Source organism: Ambystoma mexicanum, chromosome 11, assembly GCF_040938575.1.
Source record: "Ambystoma mexicanum isolate Mex_15411 chromosome 11, UKY_AmexF1_1, whole genome shotgun sequence".
Classification (NCBI taxonomy): domain Eukaryota; kingdom Metazoa; phylum Chordata; class Amphibia; order Caudata; family Ambystomatidae; genus Ambystoma; species Ambystoma mexicanum.
Window position 1 is genome coordinate 1,398,502,058 of NC_090934.1, and position 18,939 is coordinate 1,398,520,996.

Sequence of the window (18,939 nt, forward strand, 5' to 3'; positions counted from 1 at the left end):
TCCTTGCACCCTCCTGTGGGTGCTTCTCACAGAAGACGCCCTGAATGGGAGACTGCAAAAAAGCAAACTAGATGAGGGTGGGCAGGTTAGATAACACTCGCCTCTGTGTCTCTTAATAGAATCTAAACCCCCACTTGCGCTTGCGTGGGTGGGTTAGCCCTTCCAAAGCGAGACCGGGGGCACCATATTCTGCAAGTTCAAAGCTCTTGCAACACCACATTAGCCATGTGCTGAACTTTCTCCCCAGACCAATCAGCTACTTTAAGGCTGTCCTCCAGTCTACTCCCCCCTAAACGCTGACTTAGATGCCATAGCCCCCCTTGCCGAATGGGCTCTGAAGACTGAGACGTCCAGTCCGCTTCTATCATTACCCACCGAACAGAGCGCACCAACGTGGCAGAAGAAACCGCCCCAAAAGGCTTCCTGATGGAAATGAGTAGCTGAGAGGTAGGAGGAAGCCGGTAAACTAAAGTCATCCGCTCATAGCATTGTAAACGGTTCACCACAAATAATTTCTGACCCTCCGTGAAAGGAAGATAAGAAACCAAGGTGCTGAAATTCTTGGATCTGCAGATGACAAAGAATGTTACACCTTCCGCAGAATACACTATTTTGTCCACATCGAGTGCTGTCGCATCTGAAACTCCCTTGATGGAAATTTGGCACAACAACATCGTTAACTTAACAGACAGTTGCTGGTGCGACAACGCCTCATTACTCGGCCAAGACTGAAACAAGTGGAAAACCATATTAACAACCCAAAAAACAGAATGCTTAGAATTAGGAGGAACTTTAATCCTAATGGACCCCAAAGCCTTCTTGACCAGGAAATGTTCACCCACTGGTTCCCCCTTGACTAGCACTTGTCCTGCCGAAATGGCGGACCAGAATTTCTTAACCATTCTGTAATCCCTTCCCTCCTTGAACAATGTCACTAAGAAATTGGCCGCTACAAGAGGGGACAGAAACGGGATCCACACCCCTGTCCATGCACCAGCCCATGCATCGTACCCACGCAAAAACTCGTAGGAAATCTGTGTGGGTCTACACCATGAGTCTCTGATAACTTGATAAGCACTGCCCGAAAGGTCTTGGAACACCCATGAATCGCAGAAATCTTCCATGCGATGAGGGATGGCTGCCCTTGCAAAAGTAGCTTGCATGGACCTCCCCCTAGACCTGTGAGAAGGGGAAACCACGGGAGCAGGCCGGGAGTGCCCCATGCCAGCTCCAACAGGGGCGGAAACCACACCTGGGGTGAGAAGAACCACTGACACCTGCTGCCAGTGCACCTGAAGGAGAACTCCAGGAATGAGAGACAACGGGGGAAAAGCCTAACCTTTGAGATGGCTGCAGCCCTGGAGGAACGCATCCACTGCCAACACATCCGGATCTGGACACCAATTGAAGAACCGAGGCACTTGGCAATTTAGGCGAGAGGCAAAGAGATCAGTGAGGAATGGACCACAAACCCTGGAGGCAAAGAGATCAGTGAGGAATGGACCACAAACCCTGGACAGGAGATGAAAGATCTGAGTTTAGCTTCAATCCCAGAGAAACATGCAATTCCAATCCGTCACTGTGTTCAGTAGACCCAGAATATACTGTGCCTGTAGCATTAGCCTATTGTTGAGACAAAAATGACCCAAATCCTGGGCCAAATCGGCCAGACCCATGGGCAGCGTTCCCCAAACTCGAGGATGTAACGCACTGCGGAAATGTTGTCCATTCTCAGGAGAATATAACAATTCATCCTGCCCTTGGCAAAACTCCTCACTGCAAATGAACCCCCCAGAATCTCGAGACAGTCTACATGAAGAAACTCCTGAACAGACCACTTTCCTCCTGTAGACACTTCCTGTTGCCTCGCCCCCCAGAACGACAGACTGGTGTCTGATTCCAGTACCATTTCGGGAGTAAACCCAAAGATATCCCTCCCGTTCCAAGCTTCCATGTCTTGTAGCCACCTCCGAAGCCCTGCCGAGGCCTCCAGAGAGAGCCTCACCACCTGCGAGTACCGAGCTCCCTTCTTTAGATGACTAATCTTTAATCTTTGAAGCGCGTGATAATGCAACAGACCTGGAAAAAGGGCCTGAATAGAGGCTGGCAACATTCCTATGACCATTGCCAGAACTCAGAGGGAGAGAAAACCCTTTTTTAGCACTGACTTGATTTGACTGCAAATACCTTGAATTCTTTTCAAAGAGAGTAGAATTTGACGCAGCTGAGAATCGATAACAAAGCCCAGAAATTGGATGCATTAAGAAGGCACGAGTGCAGATTTGCCTACATTAATGGCAATCCCCAAATCATGTAGGAGGGTGATCGCCAACCGGAGATGATTGTGTAGCAACTCACGCCCTTGAGCTAGGAGAAGCATATCACCCAGGTACATTATTATTCTCACCCCCCTTGCCTGCAAGAAAGCCATCATTGGACGCAAAAGCTTTGTGAACTATCACAGCTGATGTGAGACCCAACAGGGGTGGGTGGGGATGAACTGCCACCAGCAACCCTGACACTGAAACTGAAGGTACTCCGTATGGGAGGGATAAACTTGGACCACCAGGATAGGTGTCCTTGAGATCGTTTTTGCACATCGAATCCCCTTGAAGAGGAGAATCCCTTAGAAGATGAATCTCCTCCATTTTGAAATGGCGATGTACTACGAAAATATTGAGGACTTTTGAGGTTTATCACTGGGCGGAAACCGCGTCCGGTTTCGGAAACAGGGAAATCGAGTTGAGGAAGGGAAAGTGAAGGTGTGAGGCGGGAACCACAGCCCCTTTGTGAAGGAGATCCCACACTTCCTTGTCCACAATGTCCTGTTGCTCTTGACTGAAAACTAGAGGACAAGGAAAGACCATCTTGACAGGAAATGGAATAAAACTCTATCTAGAACCCTGACTCCTGCAAGGAGAACAAGTTTTTAATCGCACAAAAATAGATAAGTCAGCAAAGAACAATTCTGCGCAAGAGCGTTCTGCCCAAAAATAGTACAAGCAGAAGGTGATAAGGCAACACATCGTCATTACTACCTCATTACTACGTCATACATAGAGACCCTATACATGGGCGCTCTGATCCATATGGGATGCCAGACTGCAGTCGGCCCCGTCCCCGTCCATCCATCTTCCATCACGTGGGGGTCATCAGCTGGGCTCATCCCTCCAGGGACTGAAGGTCACGCTCCTCATTAGTTACTGTTGTAAAACAAAGCTACTCTATCATTATGGCGTGCATCTGGGAAACTCGGGGACTGGCACATGGGGGGGGCTCAAGATCATGCTGACCCACACATTCTTCACTCAGTTCATAGGCTTCTCCCCTCACTTTGGGCTATAATTTATTCCACCCTGTACCTCGTATTACAAAGTGTGTCATTTATGACATAAGGTGGAATGGTTGTGTTCTTTTAGATCTTTTATGACTGCTGGGTTTATGGTTGGTGGTTCAAGGTCACCTACTCTCGTGGCATTCAAGGGTCTTGGGTGCCATAACTCCTGGTGGGCCTGTGGGGGTTGGAGGTCTGCTTTTGGCCTGGCTGTGATGAATGTGCACAGTGAGGCACCTGGTACTGTCTCGCGGCCTTGCAGGGCGCATTCCTCTTTGGGATAACAAGTATTCGCAACAGTTAAGGAACAAACACAAGTTTCTATGGGAATTAGCAATGCAGGTCTTTCTACCATCGGGGCTTTGGCCTGTTCAGGTGTCTTCGTCAAGTCTGTGTTTACCGCGCAGCCATGCTGGGCTGACACTATCTTTTGACTACAAAAATGGCATCTCCTTAAACTTGTGCACTAAATCTATGCATTTATATCTAATATTGTGTCCGTTCAGAGTTTTCTGACCACGGCCCTCTCCCCTGTGGTGCATCGCAAGTATGGTTATGTGATCCACCTTACTCTAAAGCGCCTAGTGGGGGGTGGGACTGGTTAATTTGCTCTCCAACAAAAGTGACCTTGCCACTGGGTGCCTCACTGGTGAAAGAACACATAGGAAGTGCTTCTGGCCGCAAACGACCCTGCTCACATGCCTCAGGCGGAAAACTGTGCAGCTCTTATGCTCCCCTTTTAATCTCCCTCCATTTTCCATTTAACCCTTTTCCTTCTGGGGCTGGACTCATCTGAGGGCGAGGAGGAAGAAGGCGGAATCCTTGCCCTTATCTCAGCGTCTTTTCTGGGACCAGGAACCAGGGTCACCCTTGGGCACATCCCCACCAGGCCCTTTATTTCCGTGCTTAGTCTTAGCCACGCACTTACTGTGAGGAAGCGGCTTAACCTTGAGGTACCTTCAGCAGTTGCAGAAGTTCCTTACCGATAATCTGTATACCCGCAATAAAGCAGTCAAATGCAGAAGTTACAGTAGTATTAAACTCCCAGAGCGCCTCGTCTACAGACTCTTGGACCACCCTACAAATATCCTTGCCAGCGTCCTGTGGTCCATACTAGGCACCCCTTCAGAGGAGCGACCATCCTCAACCATAATGCTCGTAGCACTCCCAGGGCAGCTACAACCCCAGGTGCTGTTATGGCCGCATAAAGAACCCAGGGAAAAAAAAACAGTACAAAACAAATAACAACAATGGTGCCACTAAAGAACTCCCTCGAGCAGAGGCTTCTCACGCCCCAGCATGCCACAACCAAGATTCAGAGGCGTGAGGGAAAGGCTGAGTGTTCTGAGTGACAATCCGTCACAGGGCTTCTTAAACACCTTACGGAGCGCACAGGCTCTTTTTCGGCACTAGCCGAGGGAAGCGTGCCCGGCGGGCACCTTACTTACTGAATGAGAGGCAAGAATGTGGAACACACAGGATTTGGCCTGCAACACACAAAAACACTTTGATGCAGGACGGAGCACCTGCAACAATGACGCGCTGCCACTCGCGCCCCGAGCCCGAGGGAGCCCCTCACACGACATGAGCGATCGTGCTGTCAACTTCATGACAAATGATTCCGGGCGAAGTAGCGCCCGGTAAAGAAAAGAAGGCGCAGTCACAAAATAACACATGTGCAAACAATGGATACAACCGTTTCAATCTAACACTGTAATCTTAACTGTAGCACTGTAAGCACATATTTAGCAAGAACAAATGCACGACAGAAAGAATGAACGTGTGTGTCTGCTGGACGAGCAGCAAAGCAGAAGACAAGGGACTTCCTGCAAAGGACGTCATAAGGGCACTCGGACCCTGATTGGTCGATGACGACATAGTCGCCATCTTAGACTGGGGTCCTCTATTTATTGAGCATTTTTTAGGCGCTTATACACAACAAAAGGAGTTTCAAAGCGCCGTCCAGTTTTGTTTCTTTGTTTTTAAAAATATTCGATGTTTTAAAAGACGTGTATTTCTTTGCTGCTGTTTGAAGTGTAAGGAGTCTGCATAATATGAAGCCCCTGGCGTTGTTACGTTCCGCCCTGCGTCCCGCTGCGCGGTGACGCAGGGCGTCCTAATAAAAGCCCCGCCCCCGCGTTCGGGAGGCAGTTCCGGGGCAGACCCAACATCAGCGTGGGAGTGCATTCATTCCAGCTCCCGCTGGAGCTGCGTCACAGGCCGCGCGGCCTAATCGATCAACTCCAGCCCCCGCGCGTAGGCTGCGGGCCCGCGAACTTAACAATGGCGACGAGGAGAGACGAATCTCACGAAAGGCTCGGTGCTCGGAGAGCACAATAACGCCACACAGCCATCGGCTAAATTTTTGGACACCCGGTGGGGGTGCCATCACACACGTGACCCCCCCACCCAAAAAAAAAAAAAAAAAATTTTTTTTTTTTTTTGCCTACCTCATCCATTCATGCTCTCTGCCACCAAGTCCATTTTTCTTCACTCCAGAAACGAGAAAACCAGGTGGCATCGAACATCCAGCACAAGGGAGCAGCATCACGGCGTGTAGGGAATGCCAGGCCCTGAGTCGTAACACGGTGCCTGGATACGGCGGCACCTCCAAGGTAGGCCCAACGTCGCTGCATGGGTGGCCGTCAGAGACAACTACGACATCACGGATCAGGTCCACACCAACATGGCGGCCGGCGCATCCACGCCTGGGCCCTCCACGCCGTCCAGAATTGCAGCAAACCTGTCCATGACGTCACCTCCACCTCGAACACAAGGCACTTCGTCGACACTGGTCCAGCCGTTTGACCCTTTCACGGATCCGTCGTCATGCGGACCCAGATGGCAGCTGTGGATCCAGAAGTTCGAGATGGCGATGGAGTGCAAAGAAATCACTGCGCCCAGGAAACTGAAGGCACACCTTCTACTCAGCGTGGGTGACGAGGTACTGCGCATTTTCAATTCCCTCAACGTTGATGATGGCCAGGATGGGTACCGAAGCGCGAAAGACGCCCTCACCGATCACTTCCTCCCTCAACTAAACCCAGACTATGAGACATTTCTCTTCTGCACCACCTTACAGGCAGCGGAGGAAACCCTTGATGCATACCACACCCGCCTGAGAAAGTTAGCCATGTCCTGTGAATTCACGAACGTGGAGAAGGAAATCAGGAGGCAGATCATCAACGGGATTCATTCGGAAAAATTGAGGCGCCTGATACTTAGTGAGAAGGGTATTCCCCTACAGCGGATCCTTGAACTAGGACGTCAGAGGGAACTAGCACACACCAGAGCGGCCAACATGGAGGCCACACTACACAGGCTGCAACCTGCTCTAAATACGGCTATGGTGGCCCGCGTCACCAACAAACAACCCTCGAGAGATGACAACAGTGGTGGATACGGCCAAAACAGGTGGCAACCGCGCGTTCCGGGACCCACAGAGTGTGGCTGGTGTGGTGGCCCACGACATGGCCGTCGCAACTGTCCTGCTCAAGGCACCACATGTGGAGCATGTGGCCGGAAGGACCATTACGCGAAGGTATGCCGATCGACGGACACCCCCATACAGCCCCCGCAGAACCAGCCGGAGAAGGCCGCGACTAAGAAAAAGAAGCAAGCCAGTGCCAGAAGGGTCGCAGTGGCCAGCTCTTCCACGGAGGATGAAGGGGATGATATCTCGGCGATGCTGCAGGCCCCCTCCAAGGACACAGACAGGAAAGGAAGGAAGGTATACATGGTGTCTGCACTATGCCAAGACCGAGGACCTCGCAGAAAAGCCGCCCGAAGGCGCAAATGCATGGTATCCATCCAAAACCAGTGCATTCTGATGACCATCGACACAGGCGCTTCGGTGAACGTCATGCCTGAAAGCATTTTCCTGACCCTAAGTCCTACACCAGAGCTGAAAAGCACCGACACCCTGTTATATGCATACGGCTGTCGAAAGCCCCTGCCGGTCATTGGCAGGTTCCGCACCACGCTGGGACACGGGAAAAACAGACTATGGTCCAAAGTCTATGTGGTGAAGGCAGGTGTTGAGAGCCTCCTGAGCGGGGACGCAGCGGAGGATTTGGGTGTGGTCGAATTCATCTGCCATGTCAACGATGAAAAGGAAGTGGAGCAGATGCTGAACCAGTACCCTGACTTGCAAGAAGGCATAGGCTGTCTGAAAGGCAAAACCATCAAGCTTCATATTGATGAGACAGTGCAGCCGAAAGCCGTCCGGCACCGGAGAACGCCTTTCCACATGAGAGAACAAGTGGAGCAGGAACTCAAGGCCCTAGAAGAGGCAGGTATCATTGAGGAAGTCACAGGGCCCACACCCTGGGTCTCTCCCATGGTGGTCACACGGAAGCCCAAGCAGCCTGGAAAGGTACGGATCTGCATAGACATGCGCCTCCCCAACACCGCCATCAAAAGGGAACGCCACATAACCCCAACAATCGACGAGATTGTGGCTGACCTCACAGGGTCGAGTATATTTTCAAAGATTGATCTAAAGGCGGGGTATCACCAACTCAGACTCCACAGAGACTCTCGATACATAACAACGTTCTCTACACATTTGGGGCTACGGAGATACAAACGCCTGAGTTTTGGAATATCGTCTGCCGCGGAGGTGTTCCAGCAAACCATCCAGGAGGTCATCAGGGGCATCCCCGGTGTCCTCAACGTGAGCGATGATATTCTGATTCACGCCCCCGACAAAGAAACACACGTCAAGAGGCTTCACGCCCTACTGGGCCGACTACAAGAGGTTGGGCTCACAATACACCGGGAAAAGTGCGAGTTCCTCAAATCCGAGATCACTTTTTTTGGCTACAAGTTTGGCAGCACAGGCATCTCACCTGACCCGCAGAAGGTCGCAGACATCCAGGCGGCAAGCCCACCGATGACCCCCACGGAAGTGCGCAGTTTCTTAGGCATGGCCACCTACTGCGGGAGGTTCATCCGAAACCTGGCCACGCTATCTGAGCCGCTGCGGGAACTCACGAAGGCCAACGTCAAGTGGGAATGGGGGCCAACATGCCAGGACGCGTTCGAGAGCATCAAGGACTCCCTCTCAGCTGACACCAAGATGGCCTACTACAACACTGAACTGCCCACAGAGCTATTCGTAGATGCCAGCCCCATAGGGCTCGGAGCCATCTTAATGCAAGTCACGAGAGAAGGGGAGAAGAGACCGATTGCGTATGCGTCGAGAGCCCTCACAGAGACCGAACAAAGGTACTCACACATCGAAAAGGAGGCCATTGCCGTGCTGTGGGGGTGCCGACACTTTCACCTCTACCTTTATGGGCGTCACTTCACGACAATCACGGACCACAAGCCCCTGCTACCAATCTTCATGGGAACATCGGCACACCCTCCGGCCCGAATCACCAAGTGGTTACTGCACCTCCAGCAATATGACTTTAATCTCGTCTATCAACCAGGCAGCGGAAACCCAGCGGACTATCTCTCCAGGCATCCGCGAGAGGCCACTCAACAAGAGATCCAAGTGGCGGCAGAGACAGAGGAACACATATGCCAAGTAGTGCGCGCAATGAGACCCAAGGCGGTGAGCATCGAGGAGATCGAGGCGGAAACGCACCAGGACCCGTGTTGTGACTTAGTGAAAAATGCCATCCTTTCCGGTGATTGGAAGACTTTCATGAGACACACACACAACAGAACAGCGGAAGCAAAAGGGTTTCTGTCCGGCATATTCACAGTGCGGCAAGACTTGTCAGTCACGGAAGGTGGACTGTTACTACGGGGAAACCGCATCGTGATACCTCTCAAACTACAGGACAGGATAGTGGCCCTAGCACATGAAGGACACCAAGGACTGGTGAGGACGAAAGCCCGCATTCGGCACCGAGTATGGTTTCCCCAGATCGAGGAGCGGGTCGAGACACTCGTTGCCACGTGCCTACCCTGTCAGATCACGGGGGCCCCGCCAGACCCGGAACCCATCATATCAGCAGAACGGGGCCGCTCTCGCTGGGAGGCCATCAGCATTGACTTCTGCAAGCTCCGAGAAGGCCTCCACCTGTTGGTGGCCGTCGATGATCACTCTCGATACCCGGAAGTCGAGGTAGTTGAGTCCACAGCAGCGGAAGTGGTCATTCCGGCACTAGAGAAAATGTTCGCGACTCACGGACTACCTATCTCAATCAAAAGCGACAATGGGCCGCCGTTTACAGGGGAGGATTTCAAAAAGTATCTACAGGAACTCAATGTGAAGTATCATCACATCACTCCAAGACACCCCCAGGCAAACGGGGATGTAGAGCGATTTATGAGGACTATCAATAAAGTGCTCAGAGTATCTAAGGCTAACGCCAGCCCCTGGAAGGTTGACCTTTTCCGATTCCTCCGAAATTACCGGGTCACGCCTCACAGCACAACCGGCATTCCGCCTGCGGACCTCATGTTCGGCACCGTCATCAGATCCTCAATCCCGCATCACCCAAGCAGAACCCCGGACACGGTGAACGAGGAACGCACAGAGAGAAGGAGAAGGGATGCCAACGAACACATGAGTGGCAAGCGGAGAGCGAGGCCGTCCCATCATCAAGTGGGTGACCAGGTCATCATGCTACGAAACCCCTCCAAGTCTAAACTGGACACCAGGTACGAGGAACTTCCATGGACCGTCAGCAACCGGCATGGAACCATGGTAACGGTGACACGGGGAAGCCGCCAAGTGACGAGGAATGCATCATGGTTCAAGGCCGTACCACGTACACTGTGGACCGACAAGGAGGGCCATTGGGAAGGCGAGGACACTCCCCCCAGTGAAGAAAAGCCGGAGGCCATCCCTGAGGACAACGGAGCGAGGGATGGAGACTGGGAGCCGGTGGATGAACCCGGCCTCGAGGGCCCGAACCCCGAAGATGGAACAGAGCCGGAAGCAAGGGGGGGTGAACCCCGCGAAGGACGATACAGACTGAGAACAACAACAAGACCGCCAGCTAAGCTAAGTGACTATGTGTGGTAGCTGGTACACTGGTGCCATGAACCCTAATGGCAGGGCGGCTGAGTGTTGAAGACGGACAGTTGTTGTTGGACCTCGCAGTTGTTTGGCAGTTATAGTTATGTGTTTTGTTTTGTTTTATAATAAAGGAGGAATGTTACGTTCCGCCCTGCGTCCCGCTGCGCGGTGACGCAGGGCGTCCTAATAAAAGCCCCGCCCCCGCGTTCGGGAGGCAGTTCCGGGGCAGACCCAACATCAGCGTGGGAGTGCATTCATTCCAGCTCCCGCTGGAGCTGCGTCACAGGCCGCGCGGCCTAATCGATCAACTCCAGCCCCCGCGCGTAGGCCGCGGGCCCGCGAACTTAACAGGCGTCACAATAGAATTGAAATGTACTTCTGTTGCCTCATTGTGGAACTGCTGAATTGAAAGCTGTCTTATAGCCTCGTCATAGGTACATTTTTATTAAGCCGTGACCTGTATCAATGCCCGACCTTGTGATAGCATTGCCAATATTTTGGGATTTATGCCCAGACTGCCCCTGGAAACTAGAATCCTCATTTGATTGTGTTGCCTTGTACCTCAGGCCGCTTATCTGAGAAGTTGCCTATGTGATAGCATACGACAACTCACACCAAAGATGACCAGAATGTACACATTTGCAGATGATGTAAGAAGCAGCCAATGTAGCATCTCCCTTGTTCCCGGATCCATGTTGTCTGCTGATTTGTGGTTTAACATGGAATGTTGTACCTGGTGCTGACTCAATGAGACTATTCCGATTAACGGATTCCACGATTAAATCCCCCCACCCAGATATCATTTTGTCATTATCTGCTGACATTTGTGTTATTTTGTTTGCAGGGCCGGAAGGGGCTGGGCTCCATTTTTGTCTGGGCCTCTGGGAACGGTGGGAGAGAAGGGGATTACTGCTCCTGCGACGGCTACACCAACAGCATCTACACCCTGTCCATTAGCAGCACCACGGAGAACGGCCACAAGCCCTGGTACCTGGAGGAGTGTCCCTCCACCCTGGCCACAACCTACAGCAGCGGAGCCTTCTACGAAAGGAAAATCGTAGGTTTTGCATCTCACAGGTCATAGATATGTACAGTGCGTGTATGGATGAATGAGGGTGTATGCCTGATCCGACCATCAACACTTATTATTACTATCATGTTACCTAAATGCATTTACACACAACCGTAAGAAGGGAGGTTCTGATATTGAAACAATTGAGGAATAATAGCAAAGATCACACTTTTTGATCATTGAGAAATTTAGGTTAAATAAAATCTTGACCCATGAAAGTGCAGTCACTTTGCATCTATTTCCCAGCAACGTTGGGTGCCATTTTGAAAAGTTCATTTGAGAAACCCATTCTGTACCTAAACAAAGAACCTGAAAGATCGCTGTTGGCTTACCCAACCGTCAATCAAATGTGAGTGCATTGTGAAAGTCACTCGTTGGGATCCCAGTGGATAAATTGTGCCTCCAACTTCCTTTGCAGCTTGATGAAATGAGGATTATTGAGTTGGTATATTATTATTTAGCACTTGTAATATTACAGTGCCTGCTCCATTCTACTTACTACCTGGCGTGCAGCACGACCGAATCCACATCCCGTCTTCTGCGGCTGCTGGTGCAATGGGGTCTATCCGGGAGAAGGATATTGGCATTAAATGAACTTTGTGACGCTTGGTTTCAAGGTTCAGGAAAAACAGAAGCTTCTGCATCTCCTGACCAGCGGATCCACATCCTTCACTGATTATGTAACTGGCTGAGGGTGCTGATCTGGGATATTAAGGCACAGTTTTTTAAAAAAAATCAAATTAAAGATATGGATATAATTGATATAATGGAATCACAATATAATTGATGGCAGAAATGCTGCAGAAAGCAGCCATACAACTAAAATGACATAGTAGGATCCTGGCAAGTATCAGACAAAGTCCTTGAGCATGTCCTGACCAACAAAGGTCTATTCAGAAGGTCAATGCAACTTTCCACAATATCTGCAGTCTTCAAAGAAACCACAAGCAGCAGAATCAATTTCCAAGTGTAGCCCAGCTCGTCGGGTCGCCCAGGTCTAGCTCGGCAAAATGGTGCGTCGGTGTTGCAAGGCACAGGACTACTAAGTCCATGTGTGATGCACTGACTACTACCTTGACGGAGTACAGAAATGGGTAGTGGTTTTTAAATCGTACTCACCAAACACTACTAGTAGAACAGCCGTAATCATTTTTATGTGATCTTACCAACCACAATTACAGAGTAGTAAATTTAATTGTGGAAAAAATACCATAAAACACTGATTTCTTTAAAAAAACACAAAATTCTACCCCACTACCCTTTATGTATTTAATTAATGGTCCCAGTGTTTTGGGGTGTTTTTTTCCACTCTGAAATTTACCACTCTGTTATGTTTCAGATATTTTGACTGGAGACCCCGCAATCCCAATCATAAATGTGCAGTAAGCACAGTGTTAAGGAATGTGGCAAGGGCTCCACAGCAGTCACCACCCCAATTACCAGCAGAGAGACTCTCGGGCCCATCAAAGACTCCCCACCAGAAGAATGGAAGACTCAGCCATGGGGCAAAGTTTGCTGTCTTTATTATCTAACAAACGACAGGGATGACACTAGAAAAAGAGCAATTCTCCAGAGTGCTTTTCATCCGAGCGTGTCCCTCGGTTTTATCCAGGTGTGATGTCACAAAATCAAACTCCACCCCCAGAAACCTATCAGACATTCACATTGGTCAGCTTGGGCTCACTCTAAGTATAGCTACTATAGGGGTTAGTTATACCATTGGATAGCCATATCGGTTAGCTCCTCCTGGGATCACCTCTGCATGTTTCAATCTACATTGTTGCAGGGTCGCAGAGAGACCATTGGCCCTTGCAACATATAGCCTCACGTGAAAGGTGACTCTGGATTGGGTAGAGCGGGTCCTCTCAGCCCTGGGACCCTGGACGGATTACCAGGCTGAGTGTCCCTTCTCAAGGTAATGAGAATGAACCTGGAGGGCTGTGTTTTCCTTAATGTTGCCATCTCTGATCACCTAAGCCTAGGAGAGCGTGTTCAGTTGTCAGTTCATGGGCAACACTTGTATCCTTCCACCTCTGTCTTGGTGGGAACAGCTTCTCTCTGTCCACCTTGACTGAATGGGCATTGTCCTGTTCTGCTGGGTCACGTGTGTTGAGACCACGAACTGGAGCTCTCTCGCCTGTAATTATGAGGATTTTTGTCTGAATTTCTTGCAGGTGGCCTATTGTCTTGGTAACCGGAACCTTCCGTCTGCTCTTGGCTGGGTGCATCGTCTCTGCTTGCCTCTGGCTGCAACGATTATGTCAGCCCCTTCATGTATCATGTATTTGAAGCTTGTCTCCCCTTACTCATTCGCTTCAGTGGGCCTATATTTGTCCTTATGGCATTTCAATGTTAGTGACAGTCGGGCATGTGCAAGCTTGGTACACATATACTTAATCATCTTGCGGTCAGCGTAGGCGAAAGATGTGACTATGTATAGAGATATGTATGTGTGTCCGTCATCTACCTGCACGAGTCATACACATGTGTATCGTGTCTATATGCAATCAGCTAGTGCATGCTCGTGTAACTTCATGAATGGATGGCTATTTGTATTTATATCGCGCACCAAGGACCCGAAGGCTTACGCGTGCCTGCAAAACACAAAAAGAACACCCTGAGATGGCAGGGGGAAGAAGATGTAAACTCTGAACTTCAAAGAGAGCCTCAATGTATACAGAATAGCAGGGTTTTTAGTTTCTTTTTAAAAAGTTAACTTGCCTTGATTTCCCTAAGATCCGCCAGAAGGGCATTCCAAGCCCTTGGGGTGGCAGTGACAAAGGATCCCATAAGGGCTTTGTTAGAGTTGCAATGTGGCGTCATCGATTGATTGGTCTAATTAGATCTTAAGGCTCTCATTTTGTGGTTCTCTACCAAACGATCCTTCCGGTAGGATGGCTTGAGTCCCATGCAACATTTGTGAGTAATAAGAAGTAGCCAAACTGAACTCTGGCACTTACTGGGAGCCAGTGCAGACTTTGTCATGAATCCGACACATGGTCTCTCCATTCGAGTCCCTTGACCACCCTAACTGCACTGTTAACGATCACCTGTATGTGATCGCAATCTGATTGCCAGCTGCCAACGAGCAGACTGCAGCAGTAATTAATTTTAGAGCCAACTTTGGCCCTTACGATTGTCTCTGCACTTTTCTGCGAGATAAGAGGCCGAAGGGAGCCAGTAATTTTATATAGTAGGTAGATGCAGAGACTACCACTGATCTGTGCCTTCATATTCATATTCAGGTTCTGGACCAGAATAATACCCAAAGTTTTCACTTTCTTCTGAACCTCAATTTTGCAATCTGCAATAACAAAACATTTGTACAGAGGGGCTAGCTTCAGAAGTTTTTTTGTTGAGCCATCCACCATAAGTTCAGTTTTTTCTTTATCTAGGGCCAATCCATTTTGAACCATCCAAGTTTGGATGGTATTGTTAACCTTTTAATATTACGCTCCTCTTCCTCATGCCATCCTGTAAGCGGGATGACACATTGCATGTCATCTGCATAATTGGCGAATGTGATACCTTTATTTTCCAATAGATTGAAAAACGGGGCCATGAAGAGATTATAAAGTGACGAGGAAATGCAGGCTATGCATTTCATGTCTAAGTGCGGCTATGTCGTGATGTCAGTGATGACAGCATCGATTTCTGTATTTGCAGTCAGCCGACATGTTCGATTGATGGCATCTCCGTTTCCTCCAAATCATCGATTGGGTATGGTCTGAATGGCTGCTTGAGAGAGTAACGTTACTCGCATCTGCGATGCATTGACAATGGCGGTGAAGGGCCTAAGAGTGAGGGGCATCTGCCATGTCTCAGTCATCGGACTGAGAGTCATAAGGGGTCATAAGGGCCATACCTGGACCACCATCTTCCAGCAGCATGGGACGAGGGCAGGCTATACTTTAATGAGTGTGGGCCATCAAGGAAGCATCCAAAACAGCAGTACTGTAAGTACCAAAATAAGAGACATGTCCAGTCAAGTTCCTTAAAAAAAGTTGACTTTAATTAAACTTTAAGAGCATAAAAACTTTACAAACACTTAAAACCCACCACTGTAATGGGATGCACTAAGAAAGCAGACTTTGGGAGGAAAGGGTTTTGAAGAAAACATAATTACAGGAAAAACAGTTTTGTAGAGATGTCAAACCGGTCACGAAAATGTCTGTAAGGCAACTGGGTGTCACTGGGGCCCATAGAACTAGGCCAGAGAGTTGGAACAACCAATATATACCTTATTGTCGTCTTTCAGGTTCTCGGCAGTGATACGTCAGGTTTCTGGGTGCATTCCGGTGCCTTGAGCTGGGTTCCAGTTGGCGAGCTGGCTTGATGGGATCCAAGAAAGCGATACGGTTCAGGAAGTGGCAATTGTTCTTGCTTCGAGGAAGCTTTGTCAGGCAAGCAATGTCAAGTCAGCATAGCTCGAAGGGGTCTCGATCCGAGGAAAGAGGAGATCCAGCTTCATCAGTGAGCTGGCTCCACTGGATTGAGCAATGTGCTGCGGTTCCACATGCGGAAGGACAGGTGGCGAGGTTCAAACCAGCTTAGCACAAAGGTGCTCAAAACAGCTTGCAGTGGAGAGTGTCCAAGGCATCTTTGTTGGTTCTTTGCAGGGGCTTGCAGGAATTCAGAGAGCCCACAACTGCTTGAAATGGGCTGAAATTGCAGGGAGCTCTGAGGGTAGCTTATTTAGTTCCTTCGAGTGCTCACCGGGTCCCTGAGAAAAGGTAAATCCATGTTGTTCCCTTCGCAGCCTGGGGCACTTGCAAGGTTTGCTTCTTCAGCAGGCAGAGTCCTGGGTACCAAGTTCCAGCAGCATGTCGGGCTTTTCCTCCAGCAGATCACTTCAAATGTTCCCCTTGTGTGCTTCGGGGAAGAGTCTGCACTCTGCTTAGAGGTCATTGTCTTCTCTCTATGGAGGGCATCCTTTGGACGCCTTTACAGGGTTCCCCAGAAATAAGTATGGCCTGGCATATCCTAGATAACAATCTCCTTTTCCGGTGTGAAGGTCCTCTCCCAGCTGCACCGCCCTTCCCCTGCATGCCTAAAAAGGACTTCAGTAACTATTTCCCTGGTGTGACTTTGCCTTTGTGTTGCAGAGACCCTTTGAAGCTCCTGTCTCCCACCCCTAGATGGGGGTGTGTACTGGGCTCTTGGAATGGAGTCAAAGCTGCCCAGCAGAGGGCAAAGGTCTTCTTGGAGAAGCCAACAACTGGTGTGAAAGGAACTCCTAGGGTAAGACACAATACACAAATGGTTCTGCGGCTGCAGGCCACATTGGAAACTAAATTGAAAATAAATTATCAGATTGGGTTTTGGCAATTTCAACAGTATTCCCACACATTCACTATACCTAACCAAATACAGCTCATGTTCATCCACGTCACTATCACCAGGCAATGCAAATAAAAGGTTTTTGAGGGGGCGTGGCCAGGACAGCCATGTAAGAGGACGTGCTCCGGAGGAGCTCCTGCGATCCTGTGATGATCCTTTGAAAAAGTGCATGCACGGATGCCTGTTAGCACTGAAAATCAACATCCTTGATTTTGAAAGCAGAGAACGCACTCGCTGAACTTTTGGTGCATGCGTGATGCACAGATACAAAGTTATAATTGCTTGGAAACTGCGAGCACCTGAGAGGAAATAGGAAACAAAATGGCGACTAGAACAAAGGAATCATCAGGATACTTGAGGGCGCCGCAGCGATAACGGAATTAGAGCCCAGCCGGAACCTGCGATGGATGGATGTACCCTGCTCTAAGACACGGACTCGAAGGGGCCGGAGCACTGGGGAGCGGAGAGAGAGTGGCGGGCTGCACTAGCCGCGCACCAGTCTTGCGGGTTGGGGAGAACAACTGTGATAGCACGGCATCCGAAGACGCGCACACCCAGAGCTTGCACATACATGGTTTGTAGTTGACAGGATCCGCTGAGCACAAGCGAACTGGCGGCGGGTGCTGGGCCCGCGGTGAAGTGCGATCGAACGTCGGAGGAAGCTACATGAGATACTTTGTGTCAGCGCACCTAGGGGTGAAACGAAAGAGTGCTGCGCTCGGCGTATGGTGCCAGCGAACGGGCATGCAACAACGTAGCAGCGGACCCTGGGGCTGTCAAGCGGGAGAGAGCGGCAGTGGCAGTATCCATGAACGATGGGGATCAGACTTTGGACACGAGGAGTGAATGAGAAGAATTAAAAGGGCTGTCAACAGTTCAAGATAGATGCCCCACACGACCTATAATACTGCAAGCTGGGCTGCCTGTGGAAAGTGAGGTGGCCGGTGCTGTGAGGCGTGCCAGAATACAGGAGACCAGGCATGCTCCAGGGGGCCGCCTCCTAGGAGCATTGTGTCGGGGGGGAATTCTGCCGGGGTCGGCCGGGCCGTCCGCAGACCTCCGGGCAGGGAGGCCCCAACTCCTCCCGTGTATATCTCGGATCGAGACAGAGTATGAGGCACACACAAGGAGCAAGGCAACTTCTGTCGTTTATTATGCAAACGGCAGGGATGGGTCAAGGAGCGTACGCGTTCGTCCTGACACACACACAATAGTGGGGCTCGCAGGCCCTTTTTACTACATTATGACGCGCTACTTGCGTCATTCCAAAAAGTTACCAAAAGAACCTATCGCCACTCTTGATTGGTTGCTCGAGTGGTGGGGTTAGTATAGTACGCCTATAGAGAATGATATTAGTGGTTAAGGTGTAGTCAGGTGGTATATCTGGGTTGTCCCTACAATTAGATACATAAGAATTGTTACATGAAGACCCCTGAGGATTGGCTAACGTTACTGACGTCTGAGATAAGAACCTCATGTTCTGATTGGTGCATCCGTGAGCTCCCCAGCCTGGGACCACCGTTGTTCCCAGCACACGGTGCACCTGTGGTTGCAACAGTGTTTCAGTATGGGTACGTGCAGGCAATGTGAGGATTTATTCATAGGTGGGAGACTGACCGTTCCCACTGTAGCAGGTGTCCATTGAGCCTTTCAAGTGTGTCGGCCTGCGTCTCGTAGCGAGGTACCCAGACGCCTTTTCTCTCCTGGGTTTTGGCATCTCGTCAGGTTCGGCTTGGTCACGTGGGGAGGGACCGTGTTTGAGGCATAATTCTGCACAATTAATATTGTTTTTCCACTGTATGTCTGGTTTAATTTGCAGATATGATTTTAACATTGGTACGTGGAGTGCGAGGTTGCAACATCGTGCCTTTGAAGATTTGTTTCTTGACTGTGGGTTTGCAACAGTACGACCTTGGCTAGTTGCTCCACTGGGTTCTTTCTGCAGGCTCAGCAACCTGACTTTTGCTTTGTTAATGTCCACGGGAACTCTTGCTTGAGGCCTACTTGGGCCTGGTGCACGAGTAATCCATTTAGTGCATGGATGCTTTAGGTTATAGTGGCATACAGTTTCATGGCCAGTATCGTGTTTCCATTATATCTCTCATGATGGTAACGGGTTTCAAGAGAAGCGTGAGCAAGCGTTATAAATGAGCTCATGGTGCGTCTTGCGTTTCTGCATTCTGAAAGCCTATGTAAAAATAATAAAGATGC

General features: G+C 50.0%; 1 protein-coding gene across 1 annotated transcript in view; it reads left to right on the forward strand.

Annotated features, from left to right (window-relative positions):
- Positions 1 to 18,939, forward strand: part of PCSK6 (proprotein convertase subtilisin/kexin type 6) — a 1,232,090-nt gene that overhangs the window by 818,310 nt on the left and 394,841 nt on the right. The window contains exon 8 of the mRNA XM_069625020.1: positions 11,161 to 11,373. Coding sequence (XP_069481121.1) covers positions 11,161 to 11,373 — 213 coding nt within the window. The remainder of the gene's footprint in view (positions 1 to 11,160; positions 11,374 to 18,939) is intronic.